We start from the raw sequence: 18,485 nt of genomic DNA, 5'->3' as shown, positions 1-18,485 counted from the left end.
GACTTATTGATCAAATCTTCCCCCGTTTCCCTGCTTTACCAATCCCTTCATCTTCCAAGGAAGCTACAAACACAAAGTTTGCCTATTCTTTAGGCGATCACAAGTGTATTTCTAATAATTTATGTTGTTTTTTTTAAGTCAGGAAAAGACTAAAATAAATTGTGTCTGGCTTGCCATAATTGCTGTTTTACACCAAGTTCTTCTATTGGGAAACATGAAAATACACAAATATCCAACATCACATTGACATACACTAAACAGCAGTGCATAGTAGACATGTAACAGTGAATGCAGAAGAAGAAGTATCGGTGTTGAAATAGACGTTATATGTTATGGAGTATCATCCCATGCGTTGGTATAAACACAGAAGAAAAATATTTGCTCATTAGGGCTTACCACCTTGCTTCTCTGAGTTAATTACACATTAATATGCTTTGGTTTCGTTTATGGAGCTCTTTGATTTTGCACTAAAAGTAAATGATAACGAAGCTCAGTCCATCTGACATCACTTTCTCTTTTTTATATGAGAAACCCAATTCAAAGTTTATAGTTAAATATGTCAAGAATAAAAAATAATAGAAGTTTTTAAGACAAAGAATGAGTGGGCTGGGTGTATTGGTCTAAATATCATTACTATTTGTACAACGGTGAGTATTAGATTGATACCTTTGTTTATAGTTTCTCTTCTACCTGACCAAGCAATTACTCAAATTTTCTCACAGAGTTCATGCTTGCACATATACAGATATTAAAATAAATATGAGATATCAAGAGCTTATATTTTCAATTTGAGAGCAGGACTTCATACCTTTGTAATGTTTGCACTCAGACCGCCTACTTTATTTTTTTCAAATAAAATCAGTTTAATTTCCTCGTATGCGCTGCTTTATTATTACCTAACCAGGCAGCTGATAAAAATGTCTTACAAAACTCAAAAATATGCACTTATGTAAAGATACTGTACATACCTCCAACTTGAAATATGACTATGGCTAAATATTAACTATGGAAGGAAAAACAGTCTTCCTATTTAGGTTATATGAAGATTACAGTTACAGACTCAGTTATCCTAATAAACAATTGTGTATAGTAGGTGATTAGGGAATTTTGTTGTTTCTATAGTGCTACTGTTTCTTTTTCTTTTGTAGATATTTAATAAAAAACACCTGCATTTACCTAAAATCTTTGTCCTGTATGAACAACGCAACTATTGGCAGAATCCGAAAGAAATTCTGGTTTTAGTTTTGACACAAAGCATTAATTTGAAAGAAATGTTTGCCCTACATGTATAACACTATGTATGCAATAACCTTATAACTTATAGTGGACATATCCCTGAACACACAAGTCCCACAATGCAAAACGGTGGTGCCGGTGATGCTTTTCTTCAGTAGGGACAAAACTACTGGTCAGACTTAAGGGGACGATGAATGGAGATCGAAGGTAATTCTTGAAGAAAACCTATTGATTGAGACTGAAGATGAGGTTGGCCTTCCAACAGGACATTAACCTTAGGCACACAGCCAGTTACAACAGAATGATTTAGATCAGAGGTGTCCATCTTCAATCCTCAAGGGTTAGTGCCCTGCATGTGTTAGATGCATCCTTGTTCCAACACAGCTGATTTAAATCACTGAATGATCCCTTCTTGACATCACTTTAAGTTCCCCAGTTCCCCATTTGATCGAGGCGTGTTGAACCAAAGCAACATCTAAAACATGCAAGGACCAACTTTAGACACCACCAAAGTATGTTTAATCTGTTAGAACAGGCCAGTGACACACCAGACTTGAATCCAACTGATAGTCTGCAGCAATTCTCAAATATTGTTCACTGATGCTTCTCATCCGGTCTGACTGAGCTCCAGCATCTTTGCAAAAAACAATGGGCAAAAGTATACAAGTCTCTAGATGTACAAAGCTTGCAGTACCGCAAAAGACTCACAGCTGTTTTATAGCAAGGAGTGGTTCTAAGGTGTTTAAGAGGTATAAACACCTTGACGAGGCATTGTATTTTGATACCACTGGTACTCTTCCCAGGGGACCTGAAATACAGTGAAGGAGAGTAAGATATTAAGGCAGCCAAGTCAAGTGCCTCCCCTCAAAGTGTTTTGCTGGCAAGGATACCACCACTTCCACCGTGACATGACCTGAATGTGTTCCACAGCACAGAGATTTCTGCCTTTGACTTTCATGTAACTCCACTACACCTGTGGAGAAGTGGTGAAGCAGAAATTTTACGATGTTCTTGTGTGCTTCACATCGCTGTTCCAGAAAAGAAAAAAGGTAAGACACATTTTAACTGAGACTAAAGGAGGCATATAGACTTAACTATGTAATGAAGACATAACCAAGTTCATTAGTGGTGTTGCTTTCCGAAGCTAGCACCTTTATACAGACACCGATATGTGTTAACATGCCTCGGAGATCTTTTTTTTTTCTTTTTTTTTCCTCCTTGGAGAGAAAGGATGAAAAACTTGTGATCTCACCTTTCCTTGGAGCTTTGAGCACTTTGAGCAATAACGGGAAAATCACCCCTCCTGAATGTGCGCTATTCAAGGGAGAGTCCTATCAGTCACATACTGTCAGACTCTCCTATCTAATCTTCTCCTCTCCATATGAAAGCCTTTATGGCTGCCTTATATGCTTGACATTTAATTAATGTTTCAGTCATGTCTGCTGGAGAATGCTGACAGCAAGCCAATATCTCTGGATCTTTGCAATCAGCTGTCATGAAGTGAGTCTCACTTTTATTTTGTCTGCATTTCTGGCTCATAATGCTGTTCTCATGCTCCTTGTCTCATTTGCATATCAAGCAGGCACTGGATTGTTAGCATGAGAATAAACTACCGTAATAGGACCCTCCTCGTGACCCTCTTTCCAATTGACGATGAAAGAACAGAAGGTGGCCGCATTCTCACAGAGATGCTTTCCTCCTTGCAAAAATCAGCTTGCTCACTTGTCTGACCTGCTTGTTTTGACCTGGGATTCCTCCACCTCTCCCACCCTCTACATATTAATGAGGAGAAAGATGAAAGGGAGCCATGCCAGAACCAACGCTGCATCTCAAACTCGAGCAGATATAGGGAACAAGTGATTCTGAAATGTCTTTGAAATAGCAGATTTGCTTGGCCAGCTGGCCGGAGTCGAAGTAGTCTGGTCTAGTCAGAGTACAGACTTCAGTGTTCCCACGCAGGTCTGAATCAGCCATTACTCATGGTAAATGTGCGGGGTTGATGGGTGTGTTTTCTGATTATTTGAGCAAGGAAACATTTCACATGGTTTTAATCAATAATGTTATGTAAGGAAAATGCATTAGTCATAACAGCCAAAGACTGAAAAGCCACCCCCATCTACTAATCAGCTGCAGCACTAGCACAAAGACGTGCTTGTCTTTAGCAAAGTACTAGAGTGGTACGGATAATCAAATTAAAAACATCCATCCTTTTTAGCAATAAAACAGTTTTAGATCTAACTGGCAGCCCACCAATTACAGGATGAAATCATATTATTTGTGCTCCTTGTCTGTGATAATTCATTGTTACTTTTCAATACATGTGTCAAACCCCAGGTCCCCGGGGCCAAATCTGGCCTGTAATAGACTATAGAGGGCCACAGAAATAGGAATTCAAGATGAGTTGTGTACTTAAGTATTATCGTTCAAAATAAATCAGTTTGTTATTGTAGTATAGAGCCAAATCACATCAGTGTGAAAAGATGTTAGATGTTATTTAATCTCAAGAAGTCCAAATTGAATGTAGAGAAAGCTATAACATTTTAACAGAATGTTTATGGGTAGTTTTTTTTTTTCTATACATTCTGCTACAACTGATTGTTTGACGACATTCATCATGTTCATATGAGTTTCAGATCCCTGCTCTGACACCTTATTTAGGCAAGGTTTAAGTGTCTTCCTACTTTAAAGAGCCTGAAGTAATTTCTTTACACCACATTTTATTCTTTTCAACCTGGATTTCAAAAACAAAACCCCTCATGGACTGCTTTGTACAGCTACAATAATTTTAAAATCATCCCGTTGCCAATGAAAATCATCTGTCTTTTTAAACATTTCCCCACTGGATAGAATGTCTTCTTTCATTTTCTGTTTATTAACTGTTAACTGATTGAAGCCCTACTAGAAATACGTCCATGAATCAGCAAGGCGGTGGCTTGCTTTTGCACAAAATCTAAGTCAGATGATGCCCTTTTCCACTGGTCAGTGAGCTAAGGAATGCACCCTACCTAAACATATTTTTTTTTTTATTTCATCATAAGGCAACACTAAGACAAAAAGAACAGGCACCCCCACACGTGTCACATTCACACCTTTTGGAAAATGAATGCTGCATGTTTTGCATAGTGCATGTTTTTGGACTGTTGGAGGAAGGCATACTTTCTTGACATGTTGCACACATGTGTAGGGACAACATGCAAATTGTGAGCAAAAAAAAAAAAACCTCCTTGCTAGGATTTGAACCCAGCACCCTCTTGCTTCAAGGCAACAGCGCTAGCAACTGTATGTGGAATAGCAGTGCTTGATTCACATGGAAAATCAATTTCTTGTTTGTTTTTCTTCATTTATAGAAAAAAAATCCAAACTGTAGCATGTAGTCCCCTTTGTTGATTGAGAGAAAATTGTCAGCACATTCTTGTTTTCATGCTTAGACGATTGCAATTCCCTGTTTGAAGGACTAGATAAACTTCTTTCTCACCTCCTGTCTCATTCAAAATGCTGTTGTCAGATTATTACTACTTTGTAGTAAGTAAACAGTGGAAATGTAGCTCAGTTAAGTCTTTTATTTATACAACAGATTTGTGACCCTTTGCAGCCCGATTTTATTAAACAGCCCTTTATTGAGTCAACTTTGTTAAAGGTGTGCAACAACCTTTTAATTTCTTCCGCCTTGTTTGCCAGTTATATTCAGCTGTATGTCTCTTTCAAGCCTAACCAATTTTATAGGTCTTCTGTCTGTTTAATTTTCTCCAAAGAAATGCTGCTCATTAAAGTTTTTTTTTTTTTTTTCTTGAATTATTCTCTGTGAACCCAGGAGATGGTTATGTCTGAAAATCCCAGTAGATCAGCAGTTTCAGAAGTACTCCAACCAGCCCATCTGGCACCAAGAACCATGCCACATTCAAAGTCACCTAAATCCCCTTTCTTCCCCATTCTGATGCCCATTATAAACCTCACCAAGCGCTACATGGATTGAGTTACTGTCATGTCATTGGCTAATTTGCTATTTGTGATTCCTGCCGGTGAGTGTCAATAAACGTTACTTATTTATATGTAAAGCTCATGTCCATGTGAATTCCAGGACCTACAGTCAATTTTCCAATTTTAGCCATTTTAATTTAGCTACTAATCCTTGTAAATATAATGGGTTTTTACTAAGAAAAAGTTGGCCAAATATATCAAAGTCTGTGTTCTGATTTAATAAAGATCTAATAAGTAAAGAGCTTTAAAGTAAACCCAGTTATCTGGCTTTGAGATAGAACTTTGGAATTTGTTTGATTATTCACTTCAAACTGAAGTAAAATTGGAAGAAGCAATACTTTTTTTATCCTTTTTTTTATTTCAGAAGCAGTAGATGTAGAGTACTGTATATGCGCTCTTGTTCAGGGGGAAAGTTCATACATATATCTTGCCATAAAAGATTACTTTATGCTATTTTTCATTAATTTCACAAACACACCCCAAATTAAATTTTTTCCTCTCCTTTCATCCGTCTCAGATATGTTTGACAGCAGATATCTCACCCATAACAACCTCCTCTCCAATCATGATGCTATTGCAGGGGAATATGGCAGCTGCTTGCAAGGCTTTGATTTCATCTTGCCCCAGATTTGCATTGTAATGAGAACTCAGGTCAATCAATAATTCACAGCAGTTTCACTTATAAAAAACGAAAGACCGAAAGAGGAAAGGAGAAAAAAAAGGAAAACAGATCAACTCATGGGTAAAACAAGAACAGGACTTTGATGTGTGCCATAGGAGGCACGCATGCGGCTCTGATGCTCTCCTTCTCCGTTTGTATTTGTCAACACTGCGAGCGGCACAGCAGAGGAAAGTACATGCGCGCATCTGATCAGTGTAATGGATTTGACTGACTTACATTTACCCGTGACATGTACTGTATGTGTGCGGAGGCTCTGCACCGAGTGTCGAGAGAGTTGATTGTTGTTTGGAGAGTCACGCTGCGACTTTGACTTCCTAAGCTTCACACCACTGCATACGTTGCTTTTCTTTTAGCAAATGTACTTTCTGACTGCAGTTTTACACCCTCCATGGCCAACCTGAGATGGAAAAAAAAACAACCTGCTAATTATGTGTGTAGGCCCTAGTGTCTTGTGACGATCATGAAGTACGTGGAAACTAAGAAATTAAGAGTTAGTTTGTTTGTTCATTGTTGGTTTGTGTGTATGCGGTGCAAGAAACAAATTAAATGAAGTCTATTTTAATAACGAAAGCAATGTAATTTGCTTGTATGCCCCAGTGGTAAACAAGATATTAATTAACACCTCCAGGGCTTACAACTCCTTTTTTTGTGTGTGTGTGTGTGTGTCAATAGTACCCCCGGACGACCCAGTCATCGGTGGCGGACCTGTGGTGAGCCTGAGAGCTGGCGATCCTTTAAACTTGACGTGCCACGCTGACAATGCCAAACCTGCGGCATCCATTATCTGGATCCGGAATGGAGAGGTCCTAAACGGGGCCATGTACTCCAAGGTAAGCACTGAGGTGTGTGTCATAACAGGTACGTAGACCAGCAGGGCGGGGGGCTGTGTATGACATTGTTCAGAAGGACTGTGGCCTGTTTGTTTGTTTGTCGGTTATATATCTTCCTCGTTTTTCTCTACAGTTTTCTGAGTGAATATATTCATAATCAGGCTACTGACCTGGTATTCACACCTGAACCCGAGAAAATCACACATGGAAAGAAATCAAAACTAATTAGTCAATAAAGTTCTTTATGACGCAATAAAGTGGAATGATAAAGGAAAAAGGTAAATCTTTACATAAGCTTCAAAATCCATTTCCTTCTGCTTTGGAGTCTGATGAAGTGAGCAGGGAGAGCTTATGTAGGGAAGACTGCACCTGCAAAGTATTTCTGATGGTTCTTTTGAATTCTCTTCAATACATTACGGTTATAGTATTCTGGAATACTTAAATGCATCTGGAACAAATACTAACATCAGGTTTTGAAGTCTTGAACAAGCTCTTTGTTTTGCCTATTGCGAGACTTGAGAAGCAAGCTGATTTTAATTTACACTGACAGGTGAGTTACAGGATTTCTTTTATAAATCCTTAAAGATTCCATTTTGCTTCCTGGCGTTTAATAACTTTTTCAGCTCTAGTGATGTTTTTAATTCAATACTTATCATAATAATTTACTTATTTAACAGCTAATTACCTTGCACCATACATATATACACTGCTGCAACTGCAGCACGGTGCTAAAGTATTTTTCAGATGTATTGCGCCTCAGTGTGAGGTGGGTGTTTGCCTCAGCCTTTTGGTTGTTTTTATGAAGTGATATTCCTTAAAAACACAAACATTCACTTCCTCTCGTTTACAAATGTACTAAAACAAACAGATGGTGAGATCATGAGACTATCAATAACTTTGCGTCTCTTTCCAGCGTTTTGATGTCGTCCTACAGAAGCTTGCATGATCAGACAATGCTCTGGTTCTTGAATGTTTTATCCCACAGTTTGATTCTCAGCCGCAGCTTGTCCTTAGACTTTGGATGTCACTGCAGTTCCAAAATCTTTTATGCTGTGGCCACATGAACCTAAACTCTGCATTCACATTTATTCTCAAGGCTTAGTCATCCATTTAAATCGGTTATATTCTATTTATGTTTAAACAAAGCACATAAAGAGGCAAGGCACTTTAGGCGACTAACACCACCCCTGCCTTCCTCCTCTCCCTGCGCTGTCTCATCCCATTATCGGCTTTTTTCAAAGAGCAGATAAATGCCATTGATTGGGCTGAGGTACGGCACCAGGCCGCTTTGAATAAAGTGATTGCCGGAGGTGCTGTTTGCTAATGGTAGGCGGAGGAGCGTGCTTCCTACCTTCACTTCCTCCTCAGGAGCAAAAGGCAGATATGAAGACATCCAGCGCCAATAGGTGACGGATGCTCGCATGCCTCCGCTGAGCCCGAGTATGAGCCCCCCCTCTCTCCCTCTCTTATCTCTATTGCCTAACATTAAAAAGCAATGGGTTCAATTAAACCAAGATGACTTTTCTTGGGTCCGCAGAGCAGCAGGGGGACATTTTGAAAACATAATCATCTGCTCTGATGGTCTCCTCATATCCAACAGATGAAGAGGTCTAATGTGAGCAGATGTGGCGAAGGGTTCACAAAGATGGCTTTACTGATGGTGTCATATGTAATGACAGTTCTGACCCAACCCAAACCTCATCTCTGTGACCTCATGGAAATCTATTTACTGGACCAGTGATTAAATGAAAAACTATATGATTAAAACTAACATTTGGCAACCATGTGTGTTGCTTTTGACCAAAGCAGAGTTCATAAAACGTTGCACTGCTTATCATTAGTGAGGGTAGCTTAGGAATTTATAACTGCAGTACATAATGAAGAAGCTCACCAAAGGAGAGAAAGAATTTACATATCAACACATATAAATCTCATTAAATTAAAACATTAAATGAAGGCCTTTAGCTCAAAGCCATACTGAAAAGGTCTCCATACATTTCTGTCTTGGAAAAGTTAAATAAAAAATAATAATAATTTGATGCAGGAGTTTGAGGATGACTTTAACAGTTGATTCTATTGTTGTCCATCTTTGCCATCCTTACCAAAGATACTGTTGTCAGGTTTTGATTTAAAGTGGATCAGAGAATAATTGGTGCTTATGCAACACACTAATTAGGTCTGATCAAGCAAGTTATTGTTAAAATCTATGTATTTATTTGTTATATCTTAACTAGTGCTTACGTTTTGCATGACTGTAATGGCTAACAAATTAATTTTAATTTTAATTTGGACTTTTTCTACTATAATGTACAACCTAAAAGAGGAAAAAATGTTCTGCATGTCTTGCTAGAATGTATTCCCTTTTATGTATCAAAGCTAAACTAGAAAAAAATGTGCATAAAGTGCACACTACTGGTTTAAATCCTCACCGAACAAAATTTGTAGGTGGTTTCAGTTTCAAGAAATTTAATGAATAAAAAAAAAAATAATATTTGACCTCAAAGTCTACAAAGGAAAAAATTGTCCACTTCTGATCTTTTTGTCATAGATCAGAAGTGGTTCATCTTTAGTTGCAAAAGGTTACCATGTGGTTTTTGGGGCAGCTATTTCTTTTGCTATCAAGCTTGTTTGTAACATAAGAGAGTGTTTATGCTGCACAATTTCCAATAATGCTTGAAAACCACATTAATCAAACAGATAAAGGGAAAAAAACAGTGGCTTATTGTTATAAGCTTCTTTGTTTCTCTTACCTTCAGAAGGTCAGAAAATATTAATTACACATAAACTTATTGTCCTGTAATCTGGTCATATGTGTATTGTTTGGAGCTTTATTTGGTATTAAATAAGAAAATATCTCAATTTGTGATGTGGACTGAGGTTGATTTTTTTTTTCTTTGTGCTGCTGCCAGCTAACCCCGTTTCTAAGATTAATGACTGCAGACAGGTCCAGAGCTATGATGGAAACAATCCCGATTGTGTCACAGAGAACATTACATTGACATACTCCGTGTCTGACAACTAATGTTCTCTGCTTTCAAAGTGACTCACGCACAAATATGAATTTCATCACATGGCTCTTCACATGGAAATGGGATTCACAGAGCATAGGAGCTGTAATATTATTTTCCTAGAAGTCTCAGAAATGCCAAAAAAAAAAAAAACTAATATATTCACCCGAGTGGTGCAGATGCCTCAATTTTATGTTCCTTTAAAAGGCACAGTGAGATGGTTGAACTATAATGCGATAAGTATATATATAATGTCTTGTATCAGTTTACAAATTGAATTATTTCTTTTTTTAAATCCACACTATTCAGAATGACAGGTGATTTGGAAGGGAAGATGGGATAGATAAATTGAGGTTTCACTGGCCTAAAATCTTTGCATTAGTGTGGAAGAACACATCCCTGAAGCATTTTTAACCTATTTTAGCCTTCAACCTTCTTTTTGGGGGTCTACCAGGATGCCCATCTTGACATCATTTCCCCACGTCACTTTTGCAAAGGTTCTTCAGATCTATCAGACTGTGAAAATACTCACTTTTGCGGCAACAACCACAGATTATCTGTCAGATGAGTCTTTTGCTTTTACCGAATCAAATCGAACTTATTTATAAACCACATTTAAGAACAACTCCCATTGGCCAAAGTGCTGTGAAGAAAAACCACAAAATAACAGTGATCCCAACAGAGAAGATGCTAAATACAAACGCAGCATGAGAAAGAAACAGAAACATAAGTGGACCCAACAAATTCATCTCTCACTCTGTATTAAAAGCCAGTGAGTAAAAATGTGTCCTAAGAAGTGACTTAAATACATCGAGACTACTCAGTCCTTTTAAAACTTTAATTTTCTTCTATGGAAACCGACCTTTGGATTTTGTTGTTGTTTGTACTCACAGTAATAAAGCTTCAGCTTTCAGGCGGCTACCTGAAGGCTTTGGGTAAAAACGTTTCTGGTATTCATAATTTCATTACTGTGTCACTGGTATAATGTCTCTAAAAAAAAAAAAAATAACCGTCTAAAGTTTCTCAAAAACAATCAAAAAGAAAATTGTATTTGCAAAGCTACAGCTCAATTTAACTTCAATTTAACTTTAGAAGAGGCTCTCAGGCCAGGGGGATCTTTTGCACAAAATGGTCTGGTGGGTCATGCCAGATTGGGTCAAGCCATTCTGTAATGTGGACAAAGAAATTTTAGCTAAGTCTGAATGTCTTCTTCATAGGAAAATGGTTCTGTATTTTAACCCTGCTCCTCCGATCAGGTATATTGCTGTCAGAATTTCATGGAGCTTTTCAGGAGTTGTTGTGAGGCTCTTGGCAGCCTTCCTGACCAATTTGCATTTTATCTTTTTATTAATTTAGAGAGAATCACACAGTTTGTAATTTCAGGTTAATCAGATTCAGTCATGAAGAGTGAAAGCTGAAACAGAACTGAAAGGCTTTTCAACAAAGTTGACGTAATAAACATCTGCTGTTGTTTTTAGGTTTCTCGGCACATTTTCCCTTTGGTGTGTTTTTCTAAATCAGTTGTGTTTTAGTGTTGCTATTTGCATTTCCAGTATGATTAAAGTCACATCGTACGTCTCAAAAAGCCTGTATAAACAAAAATTAAATAACTGGAAGCAAATTATATATCATCTGTTTAAAGACACAACGACCTGACTTTTTCACAGGTCTTTTTGAAAGTTTGAATTTTGGGCATAATTTCCATAGCCCAGCATGTTTTTAGTATATAAACACAATTTTAGACTGTTTCCATTCTACATGGTGTTTTTTTATGTAGTTTCCTTTCTATTAAAAAGAACCGAACCTTGAGCCTACTTTAAAGGGAAAGCAGGGAAATGCATCTTGGCTTTGTGGTTGACCCCCCTGCACCCTGTTGCCCACACAATTTGTTCTATTCAGTGACTTTGTTCTGTCCTGCACTGCTTAGCATAGCCTCCCAGAGCCCTCCTCTGAACGCCGGAGTCATAGCAGAGAGCCAGCAAGCGCTACCAACCGATTCCAGATGGCTTCCACAATACAGGGCTCAGAGGATGAGCACTGAAAAGAAGATTGATTTCCTTTGTGGAGTATGACAAGCCATGCACTAGAGCACAGCTCTCCAGGCACACAAAAGGAAGCTCTAAAAAAAAAAAAAAAACATATTTCAGATACTTTTTTTATTTATTTAATTTCATATCAGCTTCCCTTTGGGGGTAAAACTACAGGCGGAATGTTCTGATGGTTCACTTCTGTTTCCTGCAATAGAGCCAATTGTATATGTATTTTTGTTTTCATCTTTTTCTAGCTTTTCTTTGATCTTCCCTTTGTTTTAACTTCTTTATTTTCGCACAATTACTTGTGGGAAAAGTTTAGAATTAAGATGTAAAATGCATAGGTGGACTTTTCACTTTATTTTATTCTACACCTGCAGGTGCTTACAGCTTAAAAGATAATTTATATATTTTAAAGTGAAGTTCTGTTGAGGTGTTTTCATCTGTGATGGTTTGCTTGCTGTTGAGGTGGGTCTCTTTTTTTATAAAGAAAGAAACAGAGTATTGGAAGGCAGCAGATAATCAGACAGGGGACAGAAAGTTTTGCTTATAGCCTTTTTTAACTCTTCAGAAGTGCAGAAGTCTGTGTTAGGTTTTTCTCAGGTTTTTAAGCTGAATAATATATTTGCTGCTATGTGATTGTGGCCAAACTGGTTCCAGGACTGAGCTAATTGTAGGGCATGCTTATCACTTATTATTTTTTTTATTTATTTATTTATTTTTTGCTTCTGCTACAATCTCTGTCTCTGCATTAATAAACTGGATCTTTCTAAGATCCAGTGCTGACTGGCAAGAGGGTAGAATCACTTTTATTAGGAGCTGGAGACCAGTTTAATTATGGAGACCAATAACCAAACAAAATGTTTAAAACTTCTGTCTGTTAAATAAAAAAACTAAAAAAAAAAACTTATATATATATATATACACACATATATTCCAACTAGTTCTTTCACCAGTTTTGTGGTTTCTTCAGTTCTGTTCTATCTCACAAAAATAAAGCATATTTCTATCAGTTACAGTAACTATTAATACTTTTAACTCCTGAGAACTTTCCCTCAAAAAAAGGTGAACTTTCCTTTTCGATGGACAATACCCAGGATACAAAATGACACAGTGCTCCTCATTTTAGGGATTTAAGCACAAAACTGTCTTCATCTCCTGAAGTGTTGCTTTGCTTTTCCCAGACGTTACTCCGAGACGGCAGGAGAGAAAGCACGGTGAGCACTCTCTACCTTTCACCTTCCAACATCGAGACCGGTCAGCAGATCATCTGCAAGGCCTCCAACAAGGCAGTGCCCAATGGCAAGGAGACCAGTGTCACTATCGACATTCAGCGTAAGCATATTTCTTCTAAATCATTTATTTATATTTTGAAAGTAAATAATTTACAGTTAGATGAGAAGAAGACACCAACATATGATCAGCAGGATTCCGTATCTGTGGAGTTTCAGAAATATGAATTATGCTAAACCCACGTGACTTTAACCCTGTGGTCATATTTGATCTCCTGTAGACTCTCACTGGTATTTATAATTGATTTCCTTTTTTCTTCTCGCATGCCATCTAGTCATATCGATTGGTGATGCACCAGTAGTTTTGATTTTCTAAGATAAAAAAATATATTAAGAAAAGTCAGAGCATCTGTCCATCTAAATGGGTGAAGCTTGTGTTTCGGCTACCTGCTCACTGTGGACAAATGCAAAGTCTTCCCACCTCGCGTATTTTCTCTCTCATGCCATCAATCTCTTTGATGAGAGAATCCACATTCCAGGTTGAAAATAGGCAAAGTAAGCCCAGCGTGTAAACCGCTTTCAGCCTCAATTGTCAGGGAATATTTTTTCGATCAAGAACTGCTCACAGTAAGAGAAAGGATTTGAACAATGGGATTTTGCATCACTCACAACCCCTTCAACGCCATTAAGTATGACTAATAAAGCAGAAAATGCTATTTAGAGAGCCATTATGACTGACGGCTCCATTCTTTTTATTATGTACACGGCAAGAGGCAAGAATGGCACGAGCGGGCATAGCACAATCAGGCCAGCTCAGGCGCGGGAGTAAAAATGATTAAGAGTTGTTAGTGTTTGCAACCCTAGCAGTTTGCGCTCTCCGTTTTTTTTTTTTTTTTTTCCCCATGCAGTCAGAGAAGGAAGTCTGCCCACATGTAAACTGATTTGTCACCATGTATAATGATGTGTCTCTGATAACTGCCTGCCATCATAGCATCATCCACGCCTGTAAATGTTTGATTTAACCCTGAAAAATGAGTGGAGCAGATCTCTAATTAGCATTCTAAAATGTCGTCTTTACACAATTAAAGCTCCTGAAAACATTTTTCACAGTGTGAGATGAAACCGAGCGACAGCAGAGACTAATTGTCGAGATCCAAACTGTCTCCCACAAGGCTAAGGCTCTCGACTCCCTCCCTCGCTTTTGCTCCCCCCGCCGTTCTTCCTCCTCCTCCTCTCTTGGATTTGACAGGTAGTGCTCAGCACGGCTGAGTGGAGCCTTTGGAGTTTAACCAGAGATCCACTCCTCACATAAAGTTTCCCCTGAATTCAAGCGTGCAGCAGCTGAACTTTGATTGATTTCTGTTAGGTATTAATTTGTTTCAATTGAATGCAGGCTAATTTGATTACAAGGTCAGCGACGTGTAATCTGTCCAAAACACAGATGCAAAAATCAGAGCTAAAGGGCAATTACACACTTTTTGATGCACTGAGTGGTAAATTTACAGCAAGTAAATTTATCACTTGAGGTAATTTTACCGTTTACATGACTAGTTATACAGAGTCTTGCACCTTAGTGCTTAACGCCTTAGGAGGAAGGAAGATGATGCATGTTTTTCAAAATGTTTTGCAAACAAAAATTGGAGTGTGACATGCATTTGTGTTCTACCCTCTCGAGTCTGATGCCCTTAAATTAAAGTTAGCCAACCTTGATGTTGTTCAATCCCAGTATAATAAAAACCAATGTTTTGTAAAGGCCTCAGAGGTTTGTCAGGAAACCATGAAAACAACACCATGAAGACCAAAGAGCACACTCAAAAAATCCCCATGAAATCAATAGATTTTTGTAGTCGTTGTTGTCTGTAGTCACCATATCTGCTTTATTCCTTAAGAAAATAATCAAATTTCTGAACAAATGTATATTTTTGAATTTAAAAAAGCAACAAAATGACATTTTAACTTTTTTTTTATTAAATAAAAAAGGTAGCTAACATTAAGCTAAGTTTGGTCTAAAAGTGAAGGCCTCAGCAAGCAGCAGGCTGCAATTCACTTTATTGTTTGCTGAGAATATCTTACTGTAAAATTCCTGAAAAGATGATTATAGGAACAAGTTGAAAGTGAATGAAGTATGCTGTTTACAACTTACAAAAGCTGCTGGATCAGTAAAATAAAGTTAGCTCCTTAAAGGACCTCAAAGGCATTCAGAGCCATAATAGATGACCTAACTATTCCAACGGTTGACTCAATTATTACTAGTAACCTACTTTAATTACTATGTCTTAGAGTGTAATTGCAATGATAATTGTAACAATTGCTCCCAGGTTTGACTTAAATTGAACATTTTTAATGTGTTTTTTAAACTGATTATCACCTCTTTAGAAACAACTATGTGATATAATAATGCTGCTCAATTAGTCACTTGTTCCTCTGCAGTCTTGTTTTGCTATGTACCTGAAATTTCCAGGTATGGATGGATGGAAGGAGCAATCTGCCATGGAATATTTCAACCTATGCACTGTTAGGTGGACATTTCACATTCACTTTGACAACCAGGGATTTAAAGTCATTTCCTATGATTTACTTATAATTTACTCTAAAGAAATGTGATTATGTGACTCTGAAAAAATAATATCTGCCATGAAGGGACTGCTCATGCTCATCTTGATTTGATCAGGGGTCAGAATCTGTCGTAACTTGTTAGAGTTGACCGACTCAAGTGAGTCTCAGAACAGCCGTCAATGGAATTAGGAAGTGATCTGAAATTCTTAGAAAATGTTAGATGATCACATTAAATAGTAGATGGAGCTTGAGCATATTTATGGTTGTCTCTCTCCACGAGTTATCAAAAATATGTACTAGAACATAGACTTCATATTCAATAGTGAAGTACGTGACTGAGGACACTGAAATAGGGGACACTTTTTTTTTGTAAAGGGGTTTGTATAAGATTAAAATATTGACTTTGGTTTGTCTAGCTGTTGTCATAATCGTTTTTGTAGTAATGGTAATAACAATAATAATAATAATGGTAAAATCGTAAGTTGAATAGACTAAAGCTACTTTTCAACTTGAATAACAGCCTGACAGAAAAGTGTATTTTAAAATATTAAAATTAAAAGAAAGCTGAAAAATGGAACCTTTTACATCCCTCCACTTTTCACTCTGAACAAAAGTTAAAAGCCATCTCACTACTTACTGTATAAAGAGAATTGTTCCTCCAAGAGATTTCTGTAAGCACGTAAAAGAAAGGACACGCTTCGCAATTTGGTCTTGGTAATGGTTCTTGGATGTTCGCTCTCCTGTTGCCGTGCAAATCAGCCACAAGTGAATACTCAACAAAACAAGTCGATAATTGCTGGAAGTTTTAAACACCTCTTTCAATCACAGGTAAAAGCATTGTGACTGACCACTCAGAAATCAGAGTGTGACAAACTGAAGCTTCTGTCAATTATGTTTTTATGTCATTTAGGTTTTGCTAATTTGCTTGAAATGTAGTTGGATTGGAAATTCTTCAAACTTGTTTTTGTGTTTTTGGTAGGGGGTCCTGTTTTATAAAAACAACGGAGGGACAACAGCATTTTAAACTAGCTGCAATTTCAGTTCCGAACACCCATAATTTTACACATCCTTTGCATTTAGTTTTAATTTAGGATCTTCACTGGATGCTGAAGGTTTTATAACAGCCAACTACTGTAATAAGTTGAGATTCTGAGATTTAGACAGCACGATGACAACAACATCAGTAGATAACGCCAATGTATGACCCGTGTACGGTTTTTATTTTAAGCTCCTAACATTAAGCTGAATAAAACTGAGTCCATTTCTTACTTTAAAATCAGGAAGGGAAGCACGAGGAAAATTGACATCAGAACAAAGGTTTTATTCAACATTTCCAGCTATAAATAAGAATAAGATAATCAATCCTCTATGTAATATGTTTACAGAAGTTGTTTTTTTTTATGCAGAATCTTGATAATTATACAAATGACCTAGAGAGTCATAATACTAGCTAAGAACTATGTTTAAGGAGCTGAACACTAAGTTTATGGAGTTTATGGAAATCAAAGGAATATAATCAAACCAGAATGAATGTCATTTTGCAGAAAAGGGGTGAAATTACTCTGCAGGCTGATAATGTGTATGTTGTTACTGTGTCGCTGTTTTTCTGTTCTGACCGACAGTTTTTAAAAATCAACTTAAAAACTGGTTCTCTTACTTAAAAAAAAAAAAAGAGTCTAAAACATAGACATGTGTTGTCAAAAATAAAGCACTCACCTTCATTTTCAGGGTTCATAATTGTACATTGAACTAAGACACGTGTGAGAAATATCACACCACAAGGTCTCATCTCAACCCTAGTTGCAGCAAGAAATAAGAACAGTGGATCCGACAGAGTAGAGAAATGAATTGGTGAACTGAAAAAGAGGAACAACTTGTTCACCCTGGGATAAGAGCAAGTGTCATCAAGAACGTTAGAGCAGAAAGTGAGGGGCGTCATTCATTTTAGGGTACACTTCATTTCCTGTCCACAAGCTGTCTCATTCAGAGTTAAACCCTTGCAGATGTTTTCCTGGCACTCTGTGACTGAGCACTGTATTGAGCATGAACAGCTGAAATTGATATTGATGCTTTCATCTCGTTCTTACTAAGGCAGCAAATGAGTAGATTTCCTGAAATGGTATTGCATACCCTGAATATGTTGACAATCTCCCTCTGAACTTCTACATTCCAGGCATAAAGCGTTATATATTCTGCTCAGGAGTGGCTTAGCTTTTAGGCATTTAATTGAACACCAATTTATTTTGCCCATCAAAGCTTGTGTGCGTGCCATCTCAGTGACATAAAACCTACAAAAAAAGTTTTTTGTAAACTTTCCAATCTTTCTTCTCCTCACAAAATCTAGTGTTCGGCTCACTTTTGTGCTTAGCTGTCCTTTTTTTCCCCCCCCTCTCTCCCTCAATCCAAATGAGCATAATCTAAACACAGCACTGCACATTGCTCTGCAGCTTAAACCAGAACCCAATGCCTTTAACAGTATTTTCTTTTTTATCATTACTTTAATGCTCATGGTTTACATCCACATCAGCATTTCCATTCCCTCCAAAGTTCATACAGCGTTATCTGGATGAGGTTTAGACAAATTAGCATCTAAATACAGTATACGCTGTCGATGTTGCCGAAATGAGAGGGATTTAGAGCCAGCAGAGGTGATTCAGAACCCTGGATAGACTGCTGACTTCAGTTGTCCACACCATTCCATTAGCGGACTGTAATTATTTGATAGCACATGGGGTAGCTACCCCCCTGATGCTGTTTTCTGCAGCAGCATGTCTTGATGTGCATGCCGTCGTTTGTACTTGAATCAGTAAACTTTCCCACGACCACTACAGTACGTACCACTGCGGGGGAACTCTGTTTTGGATGTCAGCTTCGTGTCTCGCTAATTCCCACTCATCGCCTGGTTTGAAATGCTCCTCAATTATTTTCTAGTG

General features: G+C 37.7%; 1 protein-coding gene across 16 annotated transcripts in view; it reads left to right on the top strand.

Moving 5' to 3' along the window:
* Positions 1–18,485, top strand: part of kirrel3b (kirre like nephrin family adhesion molecule 3b) — a 340,233-nt gene that overhangs the window by 286,324 nt on the left and 35,424 nt on the right. For 12 of the 16 annotated variants that reach the window (XM_016676742.1, XM_016676750.1, XM_016676752.1 and 9 more), the window contains 2 exons: positions 6,569–6,738; positions 12,949–13,099. In XM_016676742.1, coding sequence (XP_016532228.1) covers positions 6,569–6,738; positions 12,949–13,099 — 321 coding nt within the window. The remainder of the gene's footprint in view (positions 1–6,568; positions 6,739–12,948; positions 13,100–18,485) is intronic. The other 4 variants (XM_016676751.1, XM_016676749.1, XM_016676754.1 and 1 more) reach the window with 1 other exon arrangement.

This window comes from Poecilia formosa, unplaced genomic scaffold (genome assembly GCF_000485575.1).
Source record: "Poecilia formosa unplaced genomic scaffold, Poecilia_formosa-5.1.2 Scaffold141, whole genome shotgun sequence".
Classification (NCBI taxonomy): Eukaryota; Metazoa; Chordata; class Actinopteri; order Cyprinodontiformes; family Poeciliidae; genus Poecilia; species Poecilia formosa.
This window is presented reverse-complemented; position numbering and strand designations above follow the sequence as displayed.